Source organism: Lontra canadensis, unplaced genomic scaffold (assembly GCF_010015895.1).
Source record: "Lontra canadensis isolate GAN:19392208 unplaced genomic scaffold, GSC_riverotter_1.0 scaffold503, whole genome shotgun sequence".
NCBI classification, from domain to species: Eukaryota; Metazoa; Chordata; class Mammalia; order Carnivora; family Mustelidae; genus Lontra; species Lontra canadensis.
Window position 1 is genome coordinate 30,505 of NW_022631494.1, and position 21,220 is coordinate 51,724.

Consider the following 21,220-nt stretch of genomic DNA (forward strand, 5'->3'; position numbering starts at 1 on the left):
AACTAGACATAAAATATGGGCAGGTAACAAGGTTTCTATCACAGTGATCAGGCGCCCGCTTACAGCATTTGCATATATGGCATATAATTAATGTTTGATGAGTGAGGGTGTGAGAGATGGGGGATTGGAACAAAGATAGAAGGAAACAAAGAGACAACTGGAAAGGCGGACGTGAGTTTTTCCAGGATAGATAGTTTGTTCAAAAATTTTCCTTCTTGGGGCGCCTGGGTGGCTCAGTAGGTTAAAGACTCTGCCTTCGGCTCACGTGACGATCCTAGGGTCCTGGGATCAAGCCCCACATCGGGCTCTCTGCTCGGCAGGGAGCCTGCTTCTCCCTCTCTCTGTCTCTGCCTGCCTCTCTGCCTACTTGTGATCTGTCTGTAAAATAAATAAATAAAATCTTTAAAAAAATTTTTTTTTCCCTTCTTCTGGGGTGCCTGGGTGGCTCAGTGGGTTAAAGCCTCTACCTTTAGCTCAGGTCATGATCTCAGGGTCCTGGGATCTCTCGCATTGGGCTCTCTGCTCAGCGGGGAGCCCGCTTCCTCTTCTCTCTCTGCCTGCCTCTCTGCCTACTTGTGATCTCTGTCTGTCAAATAAATCAACAAAATCTTTTTTAAAAAATTTTCCTTCTTCCTAAATGGAAAGAAGAGTGATTTTAATGGCTTTGTAGGATCTTAAGCCAGTGAATCAGAACTTTCAGCAAAGTGCCCTGGTGCCCTGCATGGTGCTTTATATATTAAAAAGGTCCTCCAGAGCACAGAGTTTTAGGGCTAGAAGGGCCTTGGAGAGTATCTAGGCCAGTGGGTCTCAACATTGGTTGAATATAGAATCACCAGGGATGCTTTTAAAAAAAATAAGATGCTGGGCACCACCGCCACCCCCCGCAAGAGAGTCTGATCTAATTGGTCTGGGATGGATCCCAGGTGTCTGTATTTTTTAAAAAGCTCCCCAGATGATTCTACCGTGTACCCACCATGGCTGAGAACCACAGGTCAGGGCCAATACTTCACTTTACAGAGGCAGAAAGTAAAGCCCAGAGAGCAGGTTACCTAAGCTCACAGACAACTGGCAACAGAAACAGGACCACAGAAGCCACTCAGGTATCCTGACATTTAAATGAGCAAATATAAGATTGATCTTCTTTTGGAGGCACCCCTAGCTGCAGAGACCAGCTACACAACCCCTCATCCCATCCCCTGGGGTTTCATGTTATTTTCATCAGAGGCCGGGCAGGCTGGCAATGTTGACGTTCCTTCTGGCCTTCCATTCTGGAGGCCTCAGGGCTCATACAGGGCAAACACCCAATTCAAATACTGTCCCCCAGGTCTGGAGCCTCCGAGAATAACAGGGCAGCTGGGACACTGTGGCCATATGGGGCTTGTCGATGGACACCACAGGTGGGAGGACGTGTGTACAAAGGTGCTCATGTACACAGATGCACACTCAGGTAGGAGGCTCCGTACAGGGGTGCTCGCATGTGAGAACACTTGTATCTGTGCATGTAAATATCATAGCTGTGTAATGTAAATATCCACCCATGGGATGGTCTGCATGTTCACAGCGGCGTCTGTTTACAGAGGGGTGGGAGACCCAATGTGTGACTCTAAAATGCAGGTGTGTGTGTGTGTGTGTCGTGTACACGTGCATAAACCTGGACCTACACTTATAGCATCGATGTTTACACCTACCAGTGGAGGCCCACCTGTGACAGTGTGTGTGTGGCCGGCCAGCCCTGGAAATATGTATGACTGGCAGCCTGTGGGCGCAGGGGGCAGGTTTACATGGCAAGAGAAGAGGTTTCTACTGCTTGCATCACATTCCTTCCAAGTAATCGCTGAGAAATACATGCGTCCAAAAACTCTATCTTTCATGCTTAAATATATCTCGGTGTATATAAATGAAACACGATATTGTGCCAGCTGAGATGCTACCCATTAATATTGTTTATCACTGATAGGATTAAATAACCCATGCAAGGCCCAGTAGCATTTCTTACAATTTTATTTAACACTGTTTCGGCCAAGCGGCACTTGGCAAATTCCGACCTATACACTCCAGATGACTGCAACCAGTGCATAATGTGCAGACCTTCATATACGACACACAAGAAGTATAAGAGAGGAGGGTCCCCCAACATTCTCACCATCCCCATCTTTCTTTGAGCTCGACTTATTCCCTCTCTTTCCCCAAACCTGATTAAGACCCCGCCCTTCGCACTTCCCTAGGAGGTCCCTGCCTGTGCCTTAAAGATAGATAACATGGAGGGTGAGGATTTGGGGTAGGGGAAGAGATAACGCCCTAAGCCCAGGTCTCTGGAATGTCTCTGCCCCTCCCTGGTCTGTCAGAGGCAGCCCCAGCCCCAGAATGTGTTAAAATCGGGAGACCAAAGGAAGCATTTTTATAGGTTCTGCAGACCCTCGGGGTTGACTGACAAAGTTATTCATTCAGAATGAGGGGGGAAAAGGGCATTGAACTTATCAAATTAGTAGTAAATCCTTCATTAAAAGAGTCACAGAAATGCTTCTTTTTTACGGGGAAGCCGTTATCATCCCTTGAGCCCAAATGAGAACCAACTCCCATGTAGTTAGGGGCCTGCCAAGCTCTCCTTTCAAAATGTGTGCCGCCCCCTGTCCTAGGCTGTTGGCTAAATTATGAATGGCCTGAGGGAAAAGAAAACTCAAGACCTGGGAAGTCCAAACTTGGAACATGAGCAAGAAAATGGCAGAACCCCAAATGAAGCTCATGGAGGCCGAAAATGCACCTTCCCAGCCACTAGGCAGTGAAAAGAGGTTGCATTTACTTCCCAAAGCTGATGAATAAGTGGAATTTGTAGGTGTCTCCACAGCTTGCTAAAGCCGTCTCAATTTCCCAGGAACCAGGGCCAAGATCCCACGTGGAACGTCCAAACCCGGTTCTGTAGGATCTCTGTTTACCATCCCCGGGCTTCATTTTGGCGTGGCACCAAGACTGAGCCAAGGAACTCCCTACACCTGCTTCCTGTGTTCTAAGTTTCTCCAACTTCTCCCCTACTGAGATCCCCAAGGCCTGTAAGGTAAAGACAGCCCAAAGGAGTTGGGACAGCAATTCACTCAGCCCTGTTCCCCAAATCCTCTGCCACCCGCAATGAAGCAACCATCAGAGCTGTGTTTCCATAAGCCCCCAGCCCCTTTCCACCAGCAGGGATATCAGCCAACCTGCTTGGGGGACAGCTGCTTGCCGGCACCAAAAACTTATTAGACCATCTTCACATCGCCGAAGTCAGGAAGTTGGCTCTCCAGAGCCTGGTGCCGTGGGCTGCTTCCTGAGTTAAATACAGAAAAAGAAGTTTCCTAATGTTTGGATTTAGAAGTAGGAATGGTGAAAAGTACCCATTAATGTTTGTGCCTCTCCCCAACAAAGACACACACACACACACACACACACACACACACACACTGTCCATGCAGACAAATCATAAATCATCTCCGTGGCTGAACATTTTAGCGTTCAACAATATTCTTGGAGGCCCGAGGTTTTCAGGCAAATCCCAGGTCTGTGCACAAGGACACTGCATAAATCCCTCCCCTTATGAAAGGCCAGTCTGAGCAGATGGGACCAGTCTTAAGTAAACAGTAGAGCCCTCCCTCGGTCCACCTCAGGAGGAGTGGCAGGGGGCTGGCCCTTACAGCACAGGAGAGCAGAGAGTGGCGGAAGCTGCTGGTTCTGGGGCTCATGTTCATATCCCCAACTTATCTCTCAGAGGGAATCGTCCATTTGACCACACAATCCTCCCTCCCCTCCCGCAAGGGGAAATCAGACCTTGAAGTCAGACTAGAGGAGGCCTTCGCAGACCAAGTGGTGGACAGAGTTAAGAAAGCAAACCTGACTGCTGGAGAGATTGGCAAGGGCTCGGAGGAGGGAGAGGCAAAAGGGCCCCCCTCGTGCCCGGTGGCTCTGCGCGCGGAGTGTGGAGAAAATAACCTCACAGCTCCTCCACTTTCTGATAATCTGCTTCATTAATATTTATTAAACAAAAGATTAAAAAAAAAAAAAAGGAAAGGCCAGATAATTAAACACCCAGTGGTGGTAGAGGATTCCTCTGCTGTGTTCTCTTGCTGGCCCCCCACGTGCGGCCCAGGCCAAACGTGTGCACTGTGCCGTCTTCCTCTTCAGCCCTGCCCATCTCCCCAGGTGTGTCAAGAAGACAGGAGGCCGGTGGTTGGAGAGAGAGACAGACCCGGGCGCCCCAGGTGCTCACCAGGAAATGCACGGACTATGAAATTACACCAGGGCTGGGCAACTTACCACCACACCAGAACCCTTGGGATACTGAAATAATTAACTTGCTAATCAGCTACACCTTGCTCTTTCCTTTCGTGCTGGAAAAAAAACAGTCGCAGATTGCCTTCACATCAGGTTCTTATGTCAGTCACTTGGAGACAAATGATGCTTGAGAAAAAAATACACTCTCAGCCTCCACGTAGACTGCAGTGGGTCATACCGAGTCAGGCCTCCTCTTCTTCCCCACCCCTCCCACCAGGCACCCCGGGAGGCACCCAGACACAGAATGTTTCTGGAGATGCAGGGTTTGTTTTTTTTTTCTGTCCACGCCACAGAGCTTTTCCATCTCCGCTAAGCTCTCTCGCGTTCAGCCCTCTTTAGCCTGCTTGCTGGTGCTAAACAGCCAAGATCCATGTGGAGAAAGGAGGATTGATTAGAATCGTAATAATAATCCCTGGCATTCGTCCGGCTTTAGCGTTTACAAAATGTTTTCACACATTATCTCATTCGGTTGGAGCTGGAAGGGACCTTAGCAATCGCTTATCCCAAGGTGGATGAGGAAACTGAGGCCCTGGAAGATTAAATGACTTCCCCAGAGGCCCCAGCTAAGGACAGTGTGTGGTTGGTTCCCCCCATGTTCATTGTCTAGAGGTCCAGTGCCGCCTCTCCTCCCCTGGAAAGAGGAAAAGAGCATAATCACCTCTTTGGTCCACAGTGGTTACAGACCAAGAAATCACAACATTAGAAGAGGAGGACCTGAGAATGAATAGAACTCTTGGAACTCTTGGAAGAAACGGTTTGGGGGGCTGGGAGTAGGGAGGCTAGTCCAAGTACTGAATGGCACACATCAATTAACACACTTCCCTTTCTCTCTTTGTCCCCTCATCTCCCCCTTCTCTCTGGGTTCAAAAATATGAACACTGTGCAGTTTGGGATCGAAGGCTTAATTCAGCCATAGGTCCCAGGGGGAAGCGGGGAGTGGGGCATGTTTCTCGGACTCCAATCTGGCACCTCCACTCCCAGGATTCTCAGCATGACGGGCTCTTGTGTGCATATGTGTGTCCACCCAAGACATTGGATTTAGCAGTGAAAAACAGGCATCTTGATCCTTTCACAGATCAGATGATTTGCAAATTAATAGCTCTTTCCCCCCCAAGGCTCTAAGGAGGTGGGGGGGAAAAAAGATTTCTGGTGAAGAGAGGGAAGAAAAGGGTAGAGAAATATAAAACGGGGAAAGGAAGCACAATGACAGTGGGTTCTGTAGGAAAACACTTCCTTGCCAAGGTGTGCGTGTGTTTGGATGTAGGTCTCTGCTTTTTCCACCGGGCCACCTTGCCCCCCGGTGCCCCAGCCTGTCGTAAGGGAAGCGGCTCCTTTGTGTGTTCATTTATTTCTAAGCCCAACTCTTTTCCCTCTAAAACTCCTTCTTCTCCCTGTTGAGCTGACCATGCTTCTGGATTTATGAAGAGAGATGTTTTAGCAGAAATCCCCCAGAGTGTCCCATCAGCCCTAAATCCCCGGCCCGCTCACCCCCCCAAGACCCCATGACACACAGCATGCCAACACGGCCTCCTCTTGCCTATGCATTAGCCATCCATTGTGGTAACCTGACATCTCTCACACATAAAACCGTAAGAGAGAAATAAAATATCTGTCTCTTGGCGAAAATAAAGCTTTGCCTCCCTCCTGATGTATAGGATATAAAATAAAGCCACGGCTTCAATAGTGGCTTTTCCTTATGCCGGAGTTGCCTTTGCACACACGGAGACAATGAAGACCGATGGTTTGGGACGAGGCCCAGCCTCCTGGGGCCGCCTTCACCCTTTTTTATTAGCGCGTCTTCCCCCGCCCCATCTCTCCCCACCTTTTTCTTTCTTCTTCACTTTCTTTCCTTTCTAGTTTGGATTTGCCTTTTATGTGTCCTTCTCTTTCTTTACTCTGGAACTTTATTCCTCTTGTTCACTTTCTCTCTACGGCCTGACAGAGACAGGGAGAGAAGAGCCAAGTTTCTCACCTTCTCAGACATGCCTGCCATGTCTCCCCGTCTTCCCCCTTCCCAGACCCCTAGTTCTCTCAGGACTGCCAGCTCCTATGACGGATTTTGCTGTTACTGCTTGGGGATTTGCTTTGGTCAAATGTACAAATGTTCCCAAGGGACAATTAAGAATGTGTTTAGTGGGGGAGGGAAGTGGGTTTTCTTTTTTTTTCCTGGGGAGCTGCCCTTCCCTGCTCCTTCTTCTCCCTAGGCTAAGTGGTTTATGGATCTCAACAATTATTTATTTAGCCTCTGAGGAGGGCAACAGAGCAGAGCTGCCACCTCAAAGGGGTGACAGTTGACATTCAACTCCCAAACCCAAGCCTTGAAGCTGCATCAGCAAACCAACTGTGGGCCTTGGGCCCTTTCTGGCCAGCTCAGCTACCAGGGAGTTGATCCAAGACCAACACCCTGTTCCCTGCCTCTTTCTCCAGTCCTGAGAACTGAGAGTGCTGTGGGAGAAAGTAAGAGGGTCCCCTCCCCATGACAGCACACAGAACTGTCCCCCTCAGGGTCACTGAGACAGGGTCATCTGTCTGCCCTCCCACACACTTGACATTGCATGCTCTCTACTTTTTTTATCCTCCTCTGTCCCTGGAGGCCTCAATCTTGCCAGGTGCACTGCTCTTTTCTGTGCTTCTGCATCTCTCCACCTGTGCATGAGTGGGTTTGTTTCTAGAAGCTTCTTTCCATCCTTGCCGTGGCCTTCCCTTCCGAAGCTTTCCCTCCTACCTACCCAAGGCTGCTTCCCAGCCCATTCAAAACTTCGCCTGCTCTATTAGGGGCTGCAGGACACATCCCAGGCCCCGGGAAGACTAAGTCATGACTGAGAGGAAGGGGTGCAGGGGCTGGGCTCCTGGGGAAACAGCAGGGAAGGGGGAACTTCTCTGCCCACATCCAACAGAGGGGCAGTGGGTGGCTTCTAGTCTCTGAGGTTGATGAAAGACTTCCATGTGTACGTGGACAGTTCCTGGTCATCTGTAAGATGAGGAGATCTTAATGAATGCAAATATGGAGAGGCTGGTGAGGCAGCCATAACTATTGAATCCAGCCCCCCCAAAAGGGGAGGGGGGCTTAGAGCTGCCAGGTCCAGAAAAAATCGAAATCTCAGTCCCAAACATGTTTAGTTTTGGGGGTCTCTCCCCCACATCTTTGCTATCTCTCCAGATATGGGCAGTGACCACTACCATTAGGTAAGGGGAGAGAGTCAATTAGTGAGAGGATTAATTACTCTGAGGCATGAGCCCCGTTTGTCTTCCTTACCGGGTGTGAGTGTGTGTTCAGGCGGAGGAACACGGGCACGCACCCAAATACACATTGTTGTCACGCCGTCTTAGACGTTTTATTTATTTGTTGGATTCCTGCCCAGAGCCGCTCACACGCTTTTCCACGGGCGCTGAGTCGCCCACCAAACATGCCGTCTCCTTTTCTCCCGCCTACAAACGCGACTGTCACACACGCGCGCACCTTCCAGTCCCGCCAGATGTCCCCCCAGCGCCTGCAGGGTGCCCCGCTGTGCGTGTCTCCCTGCCGGCTCTTACACTGCTGGGTGTCTTTCTGGGTCTCTTCTGTTTCTCCTCCTCTACTCTTCCACGCATTTCCCCCAATGCGTCTTCCCTCCTTTCAGCCCTGCTTACTTTTCCGCATTCCTTTTTTCCCCACTGGTTTTCTGTCCTTATTCCCTTTCCCTGTCCCTCTCCCCTCACTTCCCTCTCTCTCTGTCTCTCCTGCCTCTTCCACTCACCCTCTCCTTTCTGCGTTTACCCACACCGCTCTCTGCTCAGCGGCACTGCGGCGCTGCCTTGCATCTGAGACCGCCGCGCTTGACCTTCCCCCCTTTCCAAGCTCAGGGTCCACCCCCGCCCCCAGTCCCCGTGGGAAGCCAGCCTTGTTTACCCAGACGCTGTGCACACCGTGAAGCCCCAGCCGGATGCTGCCCTTTCCCGGCCTCGAAGTCTCCCACCCCCTCCCATCCCCAACTTGGAAACTACTGCTGGAGCAAAGTACACAGCGGTGCAACGTGACAAGCCCCCACCCCAAATTTCTCACCTTCCACAGTGCACTGGCCCAGGGATCACAGGTCATCCCCCCCCTAACTTGGGTTTCTTTCGGGGGGGGGGGGAAGAGGGTAAGACTGATTCCCCCACCCAGTGTGATTCAGGGGAGACAGTGATATTAACCGTAAAGTGGTGCACACAAGTAGGTCATTTCCAGGAGTGAGTGATGGAGTGAGATTACGGCAATCTGAATCAGGAGCAAAAGCAAGAGGGAAAGGAGAGAGGAAGATGCAGGATCAGATCCAAGGGCCCAGGACCAAAGTTTACTGCGTCGCATCTGCTGCGTCTGTCTACAGAGTCTGTGGGGAGTTTGTGTGGCCTATCGGACCCCTCCAGAAGACCCGCTCGCTCCCTCCTCCGTCTCCCTGCACCCACGAGCCTGGCTGCCCCCGGTGCCTGAAGCCCCGCATTGTTAACCGCCTAGAGTCCGCTCTGCCGAAAGCGCCTTCTTCCACAGCCTCACCGTGCTTTTCTCGGGGTGGCGGGCTGCATAGGAGCCCGCTGGGCGAGGAGAGGAGCCGCCAGGGGCGGTTGCCGCTCTCGCATCTACAGCAGCTGAAGGTGCCGGGCCAGCTCTGGTCCTTGGGCCACTCGAGCCACTGGGCAACGTGAGGGAGAAAGCAATCTGGGGCCGGGAACCACGGAGGTCACGGGAGGAAATCGGATGCAGGAGAGGGCGCCATCAATCCCCCTGAACAGCAGGGCATCTGGGGAGGGCTAGCAGAATCCCTCCGCCCCCAGTTCACCAGCAGGGTGCTGCTTCTCAGGACCCTCAGGGCGATTCTTAGAAAGGAAATTTCGTATTGTATAAACCATTTCCTGGCCCCTCTGGGGCCTTTTCCAAGAGCGCCTGGGGATGAGGCGGAGAGGATTCCGTGGCCACTGAGTGCAGACTCTACTGCGAAATTGACCCTCACAACATCCCGCCTAGAGCTTACTCGCCCTAGGGGAAGTGTGTGTAGTTGTGGGTCTGTGCTGCTTGGAGCTCCTTCCATAGGAAAGCTCGGTGTACTTCAGGACTGGCAGTAAAGTGTGGCGCTGAGGATGAGAAGGAAAGATTGGTGCTCTTCGCCCAGCAGCCATTGGTTTAAAGACAGAGCTGAGAGCTGAAGGTGCTGAAGAGGTGGCTAATTTGGAAAGCTGCGTCAGTTTTCTCTCCATGACTGTGCAACCAAATACATTTTAAAATAAAAGCTCAATGGAAACGGAAAAAAAAAAAAAACATTAACAGAGTGTGCTGTCGCAGTGGAGGCGTTAAATCTGGACTTTAAACCTACAATCGAGCCAAGAGGCACGCCTAGAGCTGCGCTCCAGGACTCCCTTGTAGACGCTGGGGTTGGTCCCCGCAGACGGGTTTACTGAACCATCTGGACACAGGGACAAGCAGAGACTGATGCCCCAGAGCCTGCGTCCCGTTCTCGTCTTCAATTCCCCTACCGCGTGGGTCTGCCCGCAGGGAGGGGACCTCTTTCCACCATGTCGAGATCACAGCACCCCCAAACGGGTGGAGCAGCCCCCTCCTGTCCACCGGAAAGAAGGCAGCGGGCCTTGGGTTCAGGAAGGGCCGGCAGCCGGGTCCAGCTGTCGCCCGGTAGGTCCCCGACAACTGCCCTCCACCCTCGCGGCCCCTCTGCTTTGCATGAGAAGGAGCCCAGCTGGGACGGGGGCGGGGGTTGAGCCACTCGGGACTCCGACGGCTTTAGATTCCAGAAAGGGGCGGTTGGGTCGAGGGCGCTAGCGGCGAGAACCAGGACAGCTGGGGGCGGAGGGGGGGCATGGGGTCCACTTGAGTGGACCAGCCCCTCCGCGCCGGTCTCACCCAGCGCAGGGGGCTCGGGAGGCACCTCGGGCTCCGGGAGGTGGAGATGGGGTCCCCCGAGCCAAGCAGTTCCTAGCGCCTCCGCGGGAGCTGGAGTACTGGCTAGGGTTGGGCTCGTTCGTCAGAGCTTCCGGTCGGCAGGAGGAGCGCAAAAACCTAGTCGGATCTCGCGAAGCCGGCTGCTGGGTTGGAGAACCATCCTCCCCATCTTACTCCTGACCTGAGCCCTCAGAGAGGCCCACGGAGGGGGCTGATGAGAGAGAGAGAGAGAGATAACTAGCCTCAACACTCCGCCCGCCCCGCAGCGGGGACCCGCAGCCCAGGTGTTTTTGGAGAGGGTGCGGAGAAGATGTTAGAGGCCCCGCACCCAGAGGTCAGGATGGGCGGAGCGCCAAAGAAGCGCACGCGGGACCTCGGCTTTGGCTTCCAAAGAAAAGGTGATGCGGGAGGCAAGGTGGAAGCTGCTGGCGGCCTCGGGGTTGCAGGGTGGTTCCGGCAGAAGCCTGAAGGCAGGAAGGGGGCGTTGGCAGAGCCCTAAAACTCCACTTCCGCCGAGCGTAAACCAAATTTTCTGTATCCGCTTCCCGGTTCGTCCGAAGAGGGTATTCCGTTTGCAGAGAGCTGGATCCCCCGCCGGCTCAGGTTCATCGCAATTACGTTTCAGCGCGCGTTTTCCCCAACTTAGTCGCGGGCCCTTGTATGGGATGTCTGAGTCCCGCACCATGAGTGGGATCGGAAGGCCAGTTCCAAAATACCAGCTAGACCTGGCTAGCCACCCAACCTTATTTTCTTCCACACTAAGGTTGAATTCGCCTTCTTAGCACACACTCCCCCCCAACCAAAAAAAAAAAAAAAAATGAGGAGCAAAACAAGACTGCCCTCCCTGCCACCTTCAGACCTCAAGAGAAATCCCGGTTTAGCACAGAAATGGTGCTATCAAAACGGAATTTGGTATTTGAATGGCTTTAATCCAGGAAACCAGAGTAACTCTTGGAGACGAGGGTTCTCAGGACCCGGACCTGAACTCCGCGTTTGGAATAATCTGTCTCCAGGCAGTGGTCCCGACGTTATATTCGGGACTAGGGAGGTAAGAGCTCCCTGAGGAGAGAACTACAAGGGGGTATGGTCTGCGGTTTGTCTCCGGAAGGTGTTGACAGCCCGGAACCTGGAACAGGGGAGGAGGAGAAGCCAGCCCACTCAGCCCGTGCGCTGCACACTCGAATCCATTGCAGCCTTTCTGTGGGGCCCCAGACGTCCCTGCTCCCCACGGCCACTACCACCACCCGCCAGCCGCCACTGATGCCCTGCGGTTTCCCGCCTAGTCGTTTGTTTTTGTATGTAAAAGGTGTCTCCGGATCACAGTTTTCTCACAACTTCTCGCCTGGGTTGCAACTCCTCACCCGTGGCGCTTCCCCACCCACTCCTTTTCCCCCTCCCCGGTGCCGCGCCTCCGGTCTCCCCCGCCCCCACCAGGAAAGCGCCGGAATCAACTTTCCAAGACGGCGCTGCGGGAACAGACACCTAGGTCTCCCGGAGACCGAGACCCTGTGGACTTTGGATGGACTGGGGGAGGAGAAACGGAGGAACCAGAGGAGGAAGATCCTGTGGCCCTCCCTCCCCCAGTCCCGCTAAAACGCGCGCTGTGCTCGGGACAAACTTCTAGGCCAAGAAAGCACGAAGAAGGGAAAACAAAAACAAAAACCAACACCCGCTGAATTGCATAGTCAAACAGTTCACCAGGGCTCCCGGACCCAGCTGCACCCCAAGCTTCAACAAGGCTCCACCTTGGATTAATCCCACCTTCCAACAGTACTCTGCCCTCCGCCTGCGCCTTACTGCCGCGCGCTCTCAGTCCTTCCCATCGAAACCCAGGCCTTACCGGAGCAGGAGGGGCTCGGGCACCTCGCTGCCCGCCGCCCGCACCGCGCCGGGCGGCGGATGCGGCCGCCACTGATCCTCTAAACGCGGTCTCCCGGCACTCTCCCCGGCCGGGGGATGCAGAATGGTTTACAGAGGGACCGCGAGCCGCTGATTGGTCGCAGGCTGCGGTGACGTCGGCGGGCGCTGCATTAAGGCGAGGGGGCTTCCAGAGCTCAGCCAACAGCCAGGAGCAGTGACCGAGCCGCTGGAGCTGGGGAGAGACGCGCCAGGGCGGCGGACTGGGCCAGGAGACCAGGGACAGAGGGACGCTTGTCCGGGGACAGCCAGCAACGAACTGCGGCCTGGGCGGCGACAGCAGCGACCCTTGCTGAGCTGTTCCAGCCGCACAGAACTGTAGCTGCTGCACCAGGACGTTTTTTCAAAGCTCTCCAAGCTACTCCCCCTCCCCCCGACTCCTCCCGCTGCAAAAGAAAAAAAAAAAAAAAGGAAGGAAAGAGGCTAGAAAGGAAACCCAGATTTGCCACCACAGCGACAAAAGGGGGAAAAGGAAAAGAAAGTCCAGCGACTGTGGGGTTGGACGCAGGCCCCCGGAGCGCGGGCCGAGCGATGCGGGGCTGCGCGCCCAGGCGGCCGAGAGTTGTGACTGGAGCCACGATGAACGGCCAGGCGCGGTGAGGAGCCAGACCGTTTCACCTCCCCGAAGGAGTCCGGGAACAGGGAGGGCCGTTCTGAAAACACGGAGGCCGCCAGGCAGGCCACGGGCCGAGGTGACGGGGCTGGGGCGGTGGGGAGCGAGCAAGCGCACCTGGCTGTGTCCGCCTGGAGTTGTCCCTCTGCGTTCACGATTGACACAAACACTTCTCCAAACGGGGGAAATTTAAGCAGCAACAACAATCAACAACAAGATCTTCCTCCTGCCTTCCCCTCCCTCCCTCCCTCCCTACTCCCTTGGCCTACCCCCTCCCCCTTCCCCAGGCCCACGGCCGGCGCCCTGCGCGTCGGGACCCGCTGCGAGATGCCGGCAGTGTAGGATCCAGAGCTTCTCCACTGGTTCTGTTCTTTTCTTAAAAAAAAAAAAAAAGAAAAGAAAAGAAAAAAGAAAGAAAGAAAAAAAAAAAGAGGAGGGGAAATCCCGGTCGGTGGCAGGCAGCCTGGCACACACACACACCCGCCCTCACACCCCGACAAAAGCAGATGCACTTTGACTTCTGACAGCTCTACCTCAAGCCCAAGAGAACTCCACGACGCTTTCCCTGCAACCCGAGCTCGCCGTGTCCTCCTCTTCCTTCTCCGACTCCGACTCCGTTTTATTTATTTGGGTTTCCGTCGCCAATCTCGGTGACCTTCACTCCTCCGTGGGCTCTGGGCAGAAGAGTTGCGTTCTCCTGCCCGAGACTCTTGGCCCCAGGAGCTGCGGCGGCGCTGCTGTGTCCCGGGGCCCTGGGACTCCCAGGCTGCACAGTCCACCGAGGTGCCCTCTGCTCCCCATCAGCCTCATTTTCACCCCCTTTTGATTTCCTTGTGCGGGTTTTGGCTTGCACCCCCAGTGTGTCTCCTCTTTTTGGAGGGGCTGGGGAGCTCTTGCTGAGGTCTTCAGGAGTCATCCCCTAGGCTCTACCTGCTCTTCTCCGGGCCTTACCCGACCAAACCAAAGACCATGGTGCACTGTGCCGGCTGCAAAAGGCCCATCCTGGACCGTTTCCTCTTGAACGTGCTGGACAGGGCCTGGCACGTTAAGTGCGTCCAGTGTTGTGAATGTAAATGCAACCTGACCGAGAAGTGCTTCTCCCGGGAAGGCAAGCTCTACTGCAAGAACGACTTTTTCCGGTGAGTACTTCCCTGGCGCGCCTCTGCTGCTCCCACCCCGTGGGTCCTTCCCGGCCAGCTTGGGATCAGAGGTCAGCGTGGCCGAAGCATCCGTGGTAGGAGCAGCGTTGGAGAGGGCAGCCAAGTCCCATGGCACCCGCCTCTTAGCCAGCTGGCGCGCAGGGCGCAGGGGACGCGGCCCAGCTTGCGTCTTGGAAATTGTGGGTCCCGGCTTAGCTGCACGTGCCTGGGGAGAAAGGGTGTGAGTCCGCTTGATCCCAGAAGCCCAGAAGCCCCTCCAAGCTTAGAAGGAAGCAGCACAGCCCCAGGACGTTGCAACCCCAAGCTCTGTCTTTACCGGGCTAGATCCATGCCAGTGCCTTTTCCTCTCCAAAAGGTCTTGGCGGGAACCGCGGAGGCTTTTGCTTTGGAGTGTTTTGAGTCCCTCGCTTTGGCGGCGAAAGGGAAAAACTCTGCCCTAACGCCTATGGTGCACATTCCAGGGTGTTCTTGAAACCCCGACTGGCCTCCAAGCGCCGGCCTGGGCACAGTGAACCACGCCTGTGAAATGCCCCAGGACTCCAGCCTCCGGGAAGACCTTTTCCCACCGCTTCCCGGCTGCTGGGTTGGCAGGAGTATCTGCCTCCGCCCAACGCGAACCTCGGCTTTGTGGCGCAGGCTCCGCTAGGAGCTCTCCCAGGCACTGCCCGCCATCCCCTTGCCCCACCTCCTTGCCGAAAACGGGAAAAACCCAGGCCTGGCTCATCTGAGCCGGGAGACTTCTCCAGACGCCCTTCCTTCGTTTAGCATTTTAATGTATTCTCTTGAACGCACTATCTTGCCTCGAAATCCACACAAACACGAAAGTCAACCGAGAAGAAACGGGAGCAAATGCGAATTTTAATTCCTCTGTACTGGTTTGAAACCTCCCAGTTTACTCGGTTGACTTGCTCTCTGCTCTCCTCTGAGTTTTGGTGACCGATCAAACTGGGAGTGGGAGTGAGGGTGCGAAACAATCCGGGTCGCTTTGCTCAGAGGCCCAGGAAGCGTGTCTCTGATTGCGGGGAACCATGGAGAAAAGCGCTGTGAGGCTAGTATCGCCGGGAGGAAGCGCGGGCTGAGCGTCTGAACCTCGGCCGGCTGCTCCTGTTGTCCCCAGTACTGGCTGGAGCCGAACCCGAGAACAGCGAACGGTGCCAGCTGCCAGCGGGCCCCAGAGGCCTGGCTCCCGTAAAGCGCAGCCCGGCATCTAGAGCCCCGCGGTGGCCAACCTGCCCGGCTTTGGGCTTGAACGTGGCGGCGGCCCAGCTGCAGCCGGAGGCGCGCTCCGCGGCTGTTTCTTTACCCGCGTGGGGACTGGACCTTGCCAACCCTCAGCCTATGCGCGGGTCCTTTTGCGGTGAAAGGTGACGCTAGGAGAGAAAAGCGGCGCTCGGGACGCTTTAACATGGAGCTGATTAGATTTTGACTCTTTTCCGAATCAAACAGGAAAATAAGTGCCTCCCTCCCCCTTCCAGTCACCACCTTACCGTCTTCCCAAGGCGCTCTTTTCCTCTGGGACAACCCCAGCATGAGGCTGGGGGTGGGGGCAGCTCAGGCCCTTGCTCTCTCATTCTAACCATGTGTATCTCCTGGCTGACTTTTCACTGGTGGCCCGCACCCTGTCCTGCCTTCTTGACGGTTCCATCCGCTGTCTCTCTTCGTTTTCCCCCTTCCATCTCTTCCTCCACTTTCTTTTTCTCTCCTCTGTCCTCTTTTTCCTGGCCTCTGTTCTCCCCTTGCCCCTCACCAACTGGTTCTCTCCCATCCCGCAGATGTTTCGGTACCAAATGCGCTGGCTGCGCGCAGGGCATCTCCCCTAGCGACCTGGTGCGGAGAGCACGGAGCAAAGTGTTTCACCTAAACTGCTTCACCTGCATGATGTGTAACAAGCAACTCTCCACTGGCGAGGAGCTCTACATCATCGATGAGAATAAATTTGTCTGCAAAGAGGATTACCTAAGCAACAGCAGTGTCACCAAAGAGAACAGCCTACACTCGGGTGAGGCCCCAATTCCCAGCTCGTTAGGGGCGGGCGGGTCCTGGGGGAAGAAGGCCCCGTGAAGCCCCTGCTCACCTGTCCCTTCCCTCTCCTCAGCCACCACGGGCAGTGACCCCAGTTTGTCTCCAGACTCCCAAGACCCATCACAGGATGATGCCAAGGACTCGGAGAGTGCCAATGTATCGGACAAGGAAGGGGGCAGCAATGAGAATGACGACCAGAACCTGGGCGCCAAACGACGGGGGCCGCGCACAACCATCAAGGCGAAGCAACTGGAAACTCTGAAGGCGGCCTTTGCTGCTACTCCCAAGCCCACGCGCCACATCCGGGAGCAGCTGGCTCAGGAGACTGGCCTCAATATGCGTGTCATCCAGGTCAGGGCGTGGGCATGCCACTCAGTCCCACCCCGCATCCAGACCGACATGGCTCCTCTAGGCAGGCACCCAGGCCTAGCTGGGGAAACCCAGCCCCAAGGAGGGGAGTGAGTCCTGGGAGGCTGGAGGGGGGAGGACTGGAAAGGCCCAGACACATCCCTACCCTGGTGTCCTGTGCTGTGCTGCCCCATTGTGGAGGGCATCTGGAAATCCCTAGGCTCCCTCCATTTCCCAGTTTGTAGCTGGTGATGGTCTTGGCAGAGGGGGAGGGATGGGGAGCTCGGCCGAAGCTGGAGGAGGGGACATCATTGGACGCCACTAGGGAGTTGGGACCCTTTCTTCTGCAACACTCACCTTGTTTGGAAGGAGCCCAGAGGTCTCTGAGCATGCCAGAATTAATCAGTTCCACGGACTTCTCCACAACATAGATCTCCCTCTGTGTCCCCCACCTACTTTGTGGGTCTCTTACTTCAGTTAGACAAGCCCCAGAGCAGAGAGACAGACATCTTCTCCAGAGAGAGATGGGGCATCCTGGTTTGAAAGGGAAGAGGCCTAGGCTGGAGTCAGCTCAGGCTCTGGCAGTCTAGAGTGGAATACGGAGGCGAGGTAGACATCTGGGCATCTGTGCCATTGTGTTGTGAGGACTTCAGGCTGCATGTGATTTGGGCCCCGGGATCCAGCGGCCCCCAGTGAGGTGTGTGGTTCACCTGCGGAGGCTCTGGAAGGATGTGCTGGGTGTGCCTGGAGGCTGAGTGTGCCAGGGAACACATATGCAGGCTGCCTTCCAGGGGAGGCCTTGTAGCCCCTGGGAGGCTGTGCCAACCTGCAGTGAATGGAGGGTTGCATGTCTGTGTCCTTGTCAGTGAGAGGCTGTGGACAAGTATATTTTGCACTGGGAGATTTGCATGGCTGTGAAAAGGAGATTGTGGGTTTTGGTGTCACTGTCATTGGTAGACTGAGTGTCAACAGGAGACTGTTTAGTTCTCTGTCACGATCATGCGGGGGAGGGAGCTGCCAGGGACCGTGAATGGGAAGCTGTGTGTGTCCAACACTATTTGGGGAGGTTGTCTATGTGTGTAGAGCCCCCAGGAGCTGAAACTGTGACAGTGTGACTGTTGGAAACAACTCCAACTGCCTCACGTAGGGCAGGGAGGCTTGCCCAGGTCCCCAGTCGGGAATCCCGTGTATCATTGGCTCTGGGGCCGTCTTGCGCGGCCCACTCAGAGACATAACCTCCCCCCCACTACACACACACACACAGACACAACACAACGCAACGCAACACAACACAACCCAACACAACACACAACACGCACACACTTGGGAGACATGAGTCTTGCTAGCGGTTGGAGGGGTTCGGGACGATCAGCCGCGCACCCGAAGTTGGGGGGAGGGGAGGGTCTCCGGGGGCCTCACCTCGCCCCGTGTGTGCTTCAGGTCTGGTTCCAGAACAGACGTTCCAAGGAAAGGAGGATGAAGCAGCTGAGCGCGCTGGGCGCCCGGCGCCACGCCTTCTTCCGCAGCCCGCGCCGGATGCGGCCGCTGGTGGACCGCCTGGAGCCAGGCGAGCTCATCCCCAACGGGCCCTTCTCCTTCTACGGAGGTGAGTGTGCTGCCGAGTGGCAGGGCGCGGCCAGCCGGGGTTGGCTTCGTTGGAAGCGGGTGGCAGCAAGGGAGGCGCTCCCGGTTTTCTTTAGAGAAGTGCCGAGCGGGGGAGAGATGGAGAAGGCTGGGGAGTAAATCAAGGGTCGGTAGTCGGCACCGAGTGCTGAATTCCTGACCGTGAAGGACGCGGGTGGGCTGGTAGGGAGCAGCTCCAATGTTTGCACCAGGCCTCCTCCCTGCTGCCAGCCCAGCAGGGGAGCCCCCCAACAGCGAGTTCCCCCTATTGCCTTTATCGTCCTTCCTCCTCCGCCCTGACATCCTCTTCCCTGCCGCTCCGCAGATTACCAGAGCGAGTACTATGGGCCCGGGGGCAACTACGACTTCTTCCCGCAAGGCCCCCCGTCCTCGCAGGCTCAGACACCAGTGGACCTGCCCTTCGTGCCATCGTCCGGGCCCTCCGGGACACCCCTGGGCGGCCTGGAGCACCCGCTGCCCGGACACCACCCGTCGAGCGAGGCGCAACGGTTCACTGACATCCTGGCGCATCCCCCAGGGGACTCGCCCAGTCCAGAGCCCAGCCTGCCGGGGCCTCTACACTCAATGTCGGCTGAGGTCTTCGGGCCCAGCCCACCCTTCTCATCGCTGTCGGTCAACGGCGGGGCGAGCTATGGGAACCACCTGTCTCACCCCCCCGAAATGAACGAGGCGGCCGTGTGGTAGCGGGATCTCGCACAGTCCGCGGAGTTCGTGGTTGTACAGAAATGAACCTTTATTTAAGAAAAATAGAAAAAGAAGAAAAAAAAAACATAAAAAGCAAGTCACCCTCCCCCCCCCACACACACACACTTCCCTCAGCCTCGGGGACCATTTTCTGTCTGGGGAGTCCGGATGGGAAAGGGGGACAAGAAACAGGATCCAAATCCGCCTGGAGGCAGAACTGGGATCCATGCGCTGGATGGCGAGGTGGAGAACTGGGGCTCCCGAAGGGAAATGCAGACCTCTCCCCATCTTCCACCTGGACCCGGATGTGGGGACAGACGCCCCAAGTGTGCACGCCCGTCTGGAGGGCGGCACAGGAACACCCAAGGAGGCCGCGGGGACGCACAGCCAGTGGTGACGCCGGGAGCCGCAGGGAGACAGACAGAGAGGCACAGCCGGTTGAGGGAGGTGGAGCAGCCCGGGGCACTCCCGGGCCAGCCCGGAGGGTTCTGGCTCCGGGAAAATATCTCACTAGTGTTGTCTCAGTGTTCAGGAACAGCGACAACAAACTCTTATAGCTTCAGAAACGCCGACCTGCTGTGCATCAGGTGGGACTATATATATATATTTTTTGTCTATCTGGGTTTTTGGTTTTTTGTTTTTGCCCAAATAGCAAAATTCTAAATGTAAAGCCCTCAGTATCAACTCTTCTACCTTCGCAAAGCTCTACACACACACAGATACACACAGACACCCTGGATAGGATGGTCTCCAGCCAGACCTCTCAGTAAAATGACTTGAACATCAACTGTACAAGAAAGTATTCTACCTTCACACATACAAAAAAAAAAAAAAAGTTAAAAAAAAAAGACTATTGAACTAAAAACAGTCAACTGTTTACGTATAATGTTAAATTCAGGAGTTCAGTGTTTTATTAATATATCCTGTTTTGAAACCTCTTGTTCAAAAACAAAATGTTTTGAGCAATCAACCAAAATTGTTCATTTTCTTTTCCTGTAGATGTTCTGACAGATTTGCAGGGCTCGCAGCTCACTGTGCTAGTATGTAAAAAGGTGTTGTTTACACAAGGCAAAGAGAAAACATGATATTCAGACACTTGCCAAATAGAATAATTATAGCACAAATACTGTAAAGGTGCCTAGCACCACAACCTGAGAAAGTGTTAAAAAAAAAAGTGTTACAAGGTTTAAAAAAACATCTTTGCTAATTTTTAGTCCTGTTGAACATTCATGGAATTGTTAATATGACTTATATAGACCCACACAGGTTTTATTTTTGTGTCTTTAAAATAAAAGTCCAAAATATTTAAATTTTATGGTCAAATATGCAGTCAACAGCTGCTACTTTTTTCTTTATATATTAAATTTCTCATATGTCTTTTATTGTTCTGATAAACCTAAGCTTGTGTGACCTCCAGTGCATATTAGACCATTCACTGTATGAAAGAAAACATGTTGAATAAATTTGTGAGTTTTTAATAAAAATAGAAAATCTGATGTTTAGATAATTGGTGTGTTATTTGATGTTTTAACTAGTAGAGGGGAGGCTGGTGGGGAACTGAATGGCCCCTCAGAAGCCAGGAGGAAGAGAGGCAGGCCTCGGATATCTTTTTACCCTGGCTGTGGCTGAATCCCCTTGCTAATGCCAGCCTTGCTTTTCTCCGTGGCTTTCTACTGTTATTAACTACGGATTTGCATTCTGTGGCTTTAACTGATATAGTTGAAGAGATATTTGCTGATAAGTTAATATCGAATTTGAAATAGAAATCAAATCCAGGGCTAAAAATGAGTGTTCCCAGTATGATTAGGCATGAGATCCCATGCACTCTCTCGATCCCTCATTCCGCACATGTGAAGGTGGGACTTGTGAAAGTCAGTTACCTGTAAATATATATAGTTAGAGGTGGTCCTTTTCAGTTTCAATTCACTTCCCATAGATAATCCTGCTCTTTAATTTGACGGTTTAAAAGATAATGTAAAATAGATGTACAGTACAGCTAGAAATTAAATACTTTAATCCCTTTCAGAGAACTGACAGTGACGGTGATGGAGTTGTTTTACAGTGTTTGTTACATCTGAAGTTTCCTAAAGGAAAAACTTGTGCCTGGCACAAGATACATACTACCTTTCTCTGAAAGATGAGCAAAAAATAACCAATATAGAAATCAAATTTCATCTGGGAGCTGCCAATAGGTTCTGAAAAGTACTTCAATCCCTCCCAAGCCTTCATTAAACATGGAAGGAATTTAAATATTTATCTACTATGGAATACGTGTGTGTTTAATATAAGATGCTATTAGAGTACCAGAATTTCTAGATTTCAGTCTGGATTATTTATTTCGTTTTAAAAATTGAAGGTTTTACATTAAATGGTATGTGATTTCCATTGTCGTTTTCATATTTTGTTAAGACACAACCAAGTGTATCTTTCCTGCAGGGAAGGCTCTAAAATGAGCAATATTTCACCGCATCCATATGATGGTTTGTCTAATGGGGAGGACTATCAGGAAGGAACCTGACAGTGTTCTTTCAGAAATCCAAATTTATGAAATAGAGAGAATTTTGAAATTCCTAGCTTCTGCATGCAGCACAATTCTTGACCTGCTTTTATGCAATCCCTGAT

At 53.6% G+C, this 21,220-nt stretch overlaps 1 protein-coding gene and 1 long non-coding RNA gene across 3 annotated transcripts in view; one reads left to right on the forward strand and one right to left on the reverse strand.

The window, feature by feature from the left end:
- Positions 1–12,259, reverse strand: part of LOC116863071 — a 28,858-nt gene extending 16,599 nt beyond the window's left edge. The window contains exons 1-3 of one of the 2 annotated variants that reach the window (XR_004381762.1): positions 12,051–12,259; positions 4,285–4,358; positions 3,195–3,301 (exon numbers count right to left, since the gene is read on the reverse strand). This is a non-coding gene — a long non-coding RNA (uncharacterized LOC116863071). Of the gene's footprint in view, positions 1–3,194; positions 3,412–4,284; positions 4,359–12,050 lie in introns of those variants that run through there. The other variant, XR_004381761.1, reaches the window with a different exon arrangement.
- Positions 12,260–13,676: 1,417 nt separating this feature from the next.
- On the forward strand, positions 13,677–20,094 carry LOC116863072 (LIM/homeobox protein Lhx1). Its single transcript, XM_032850567.1, has 5 exons — positions 13,677–13,879; positions 15,673–15,899; positions 15,996–16,273; positions 17,711–17,876; positions 18,219–20,094. The coding sequence occupies exons 1-5, from the start codon at positions 13,710–13,712 to the stop codon at positions 18,596–18,598; spliced, it is 1,221 nt and encodes a 406-aa protein (XP_032706458.1). The 5' UTR covers positions 13,677–13,709; the 3' UTR covers positions 18,599–20,094.
- Positions 20,095–21,220: the final 1,126 nt, after the last annotated feature.

Excerpts from the sequence above, each read along its gene's own strand:
- LOC116863072 (XM_032850567.1), top strand. The coding sequence starts at position 13,710 with ATGGTGCACTGTGCCGGCTGCAAAAGGCCCATCCTGGACCGTTTCCTC. Across the intron at positions 15,900-15,995 it reads AGAGAACAGCCTACACTCGG|CCACCACGGGCAGTGACCCC; the intron begins GTGAGGCCCCAA and ends CCCTCTCCTCAG. Across the intron at positions 17,877-18,218 it reads GCCCTTCTCCTTCTACGGAG|ATTACCAGAGCGAGTACTAT; the intron begins GTGAGTGTGCTG and ends GCCGCTCCGCAG.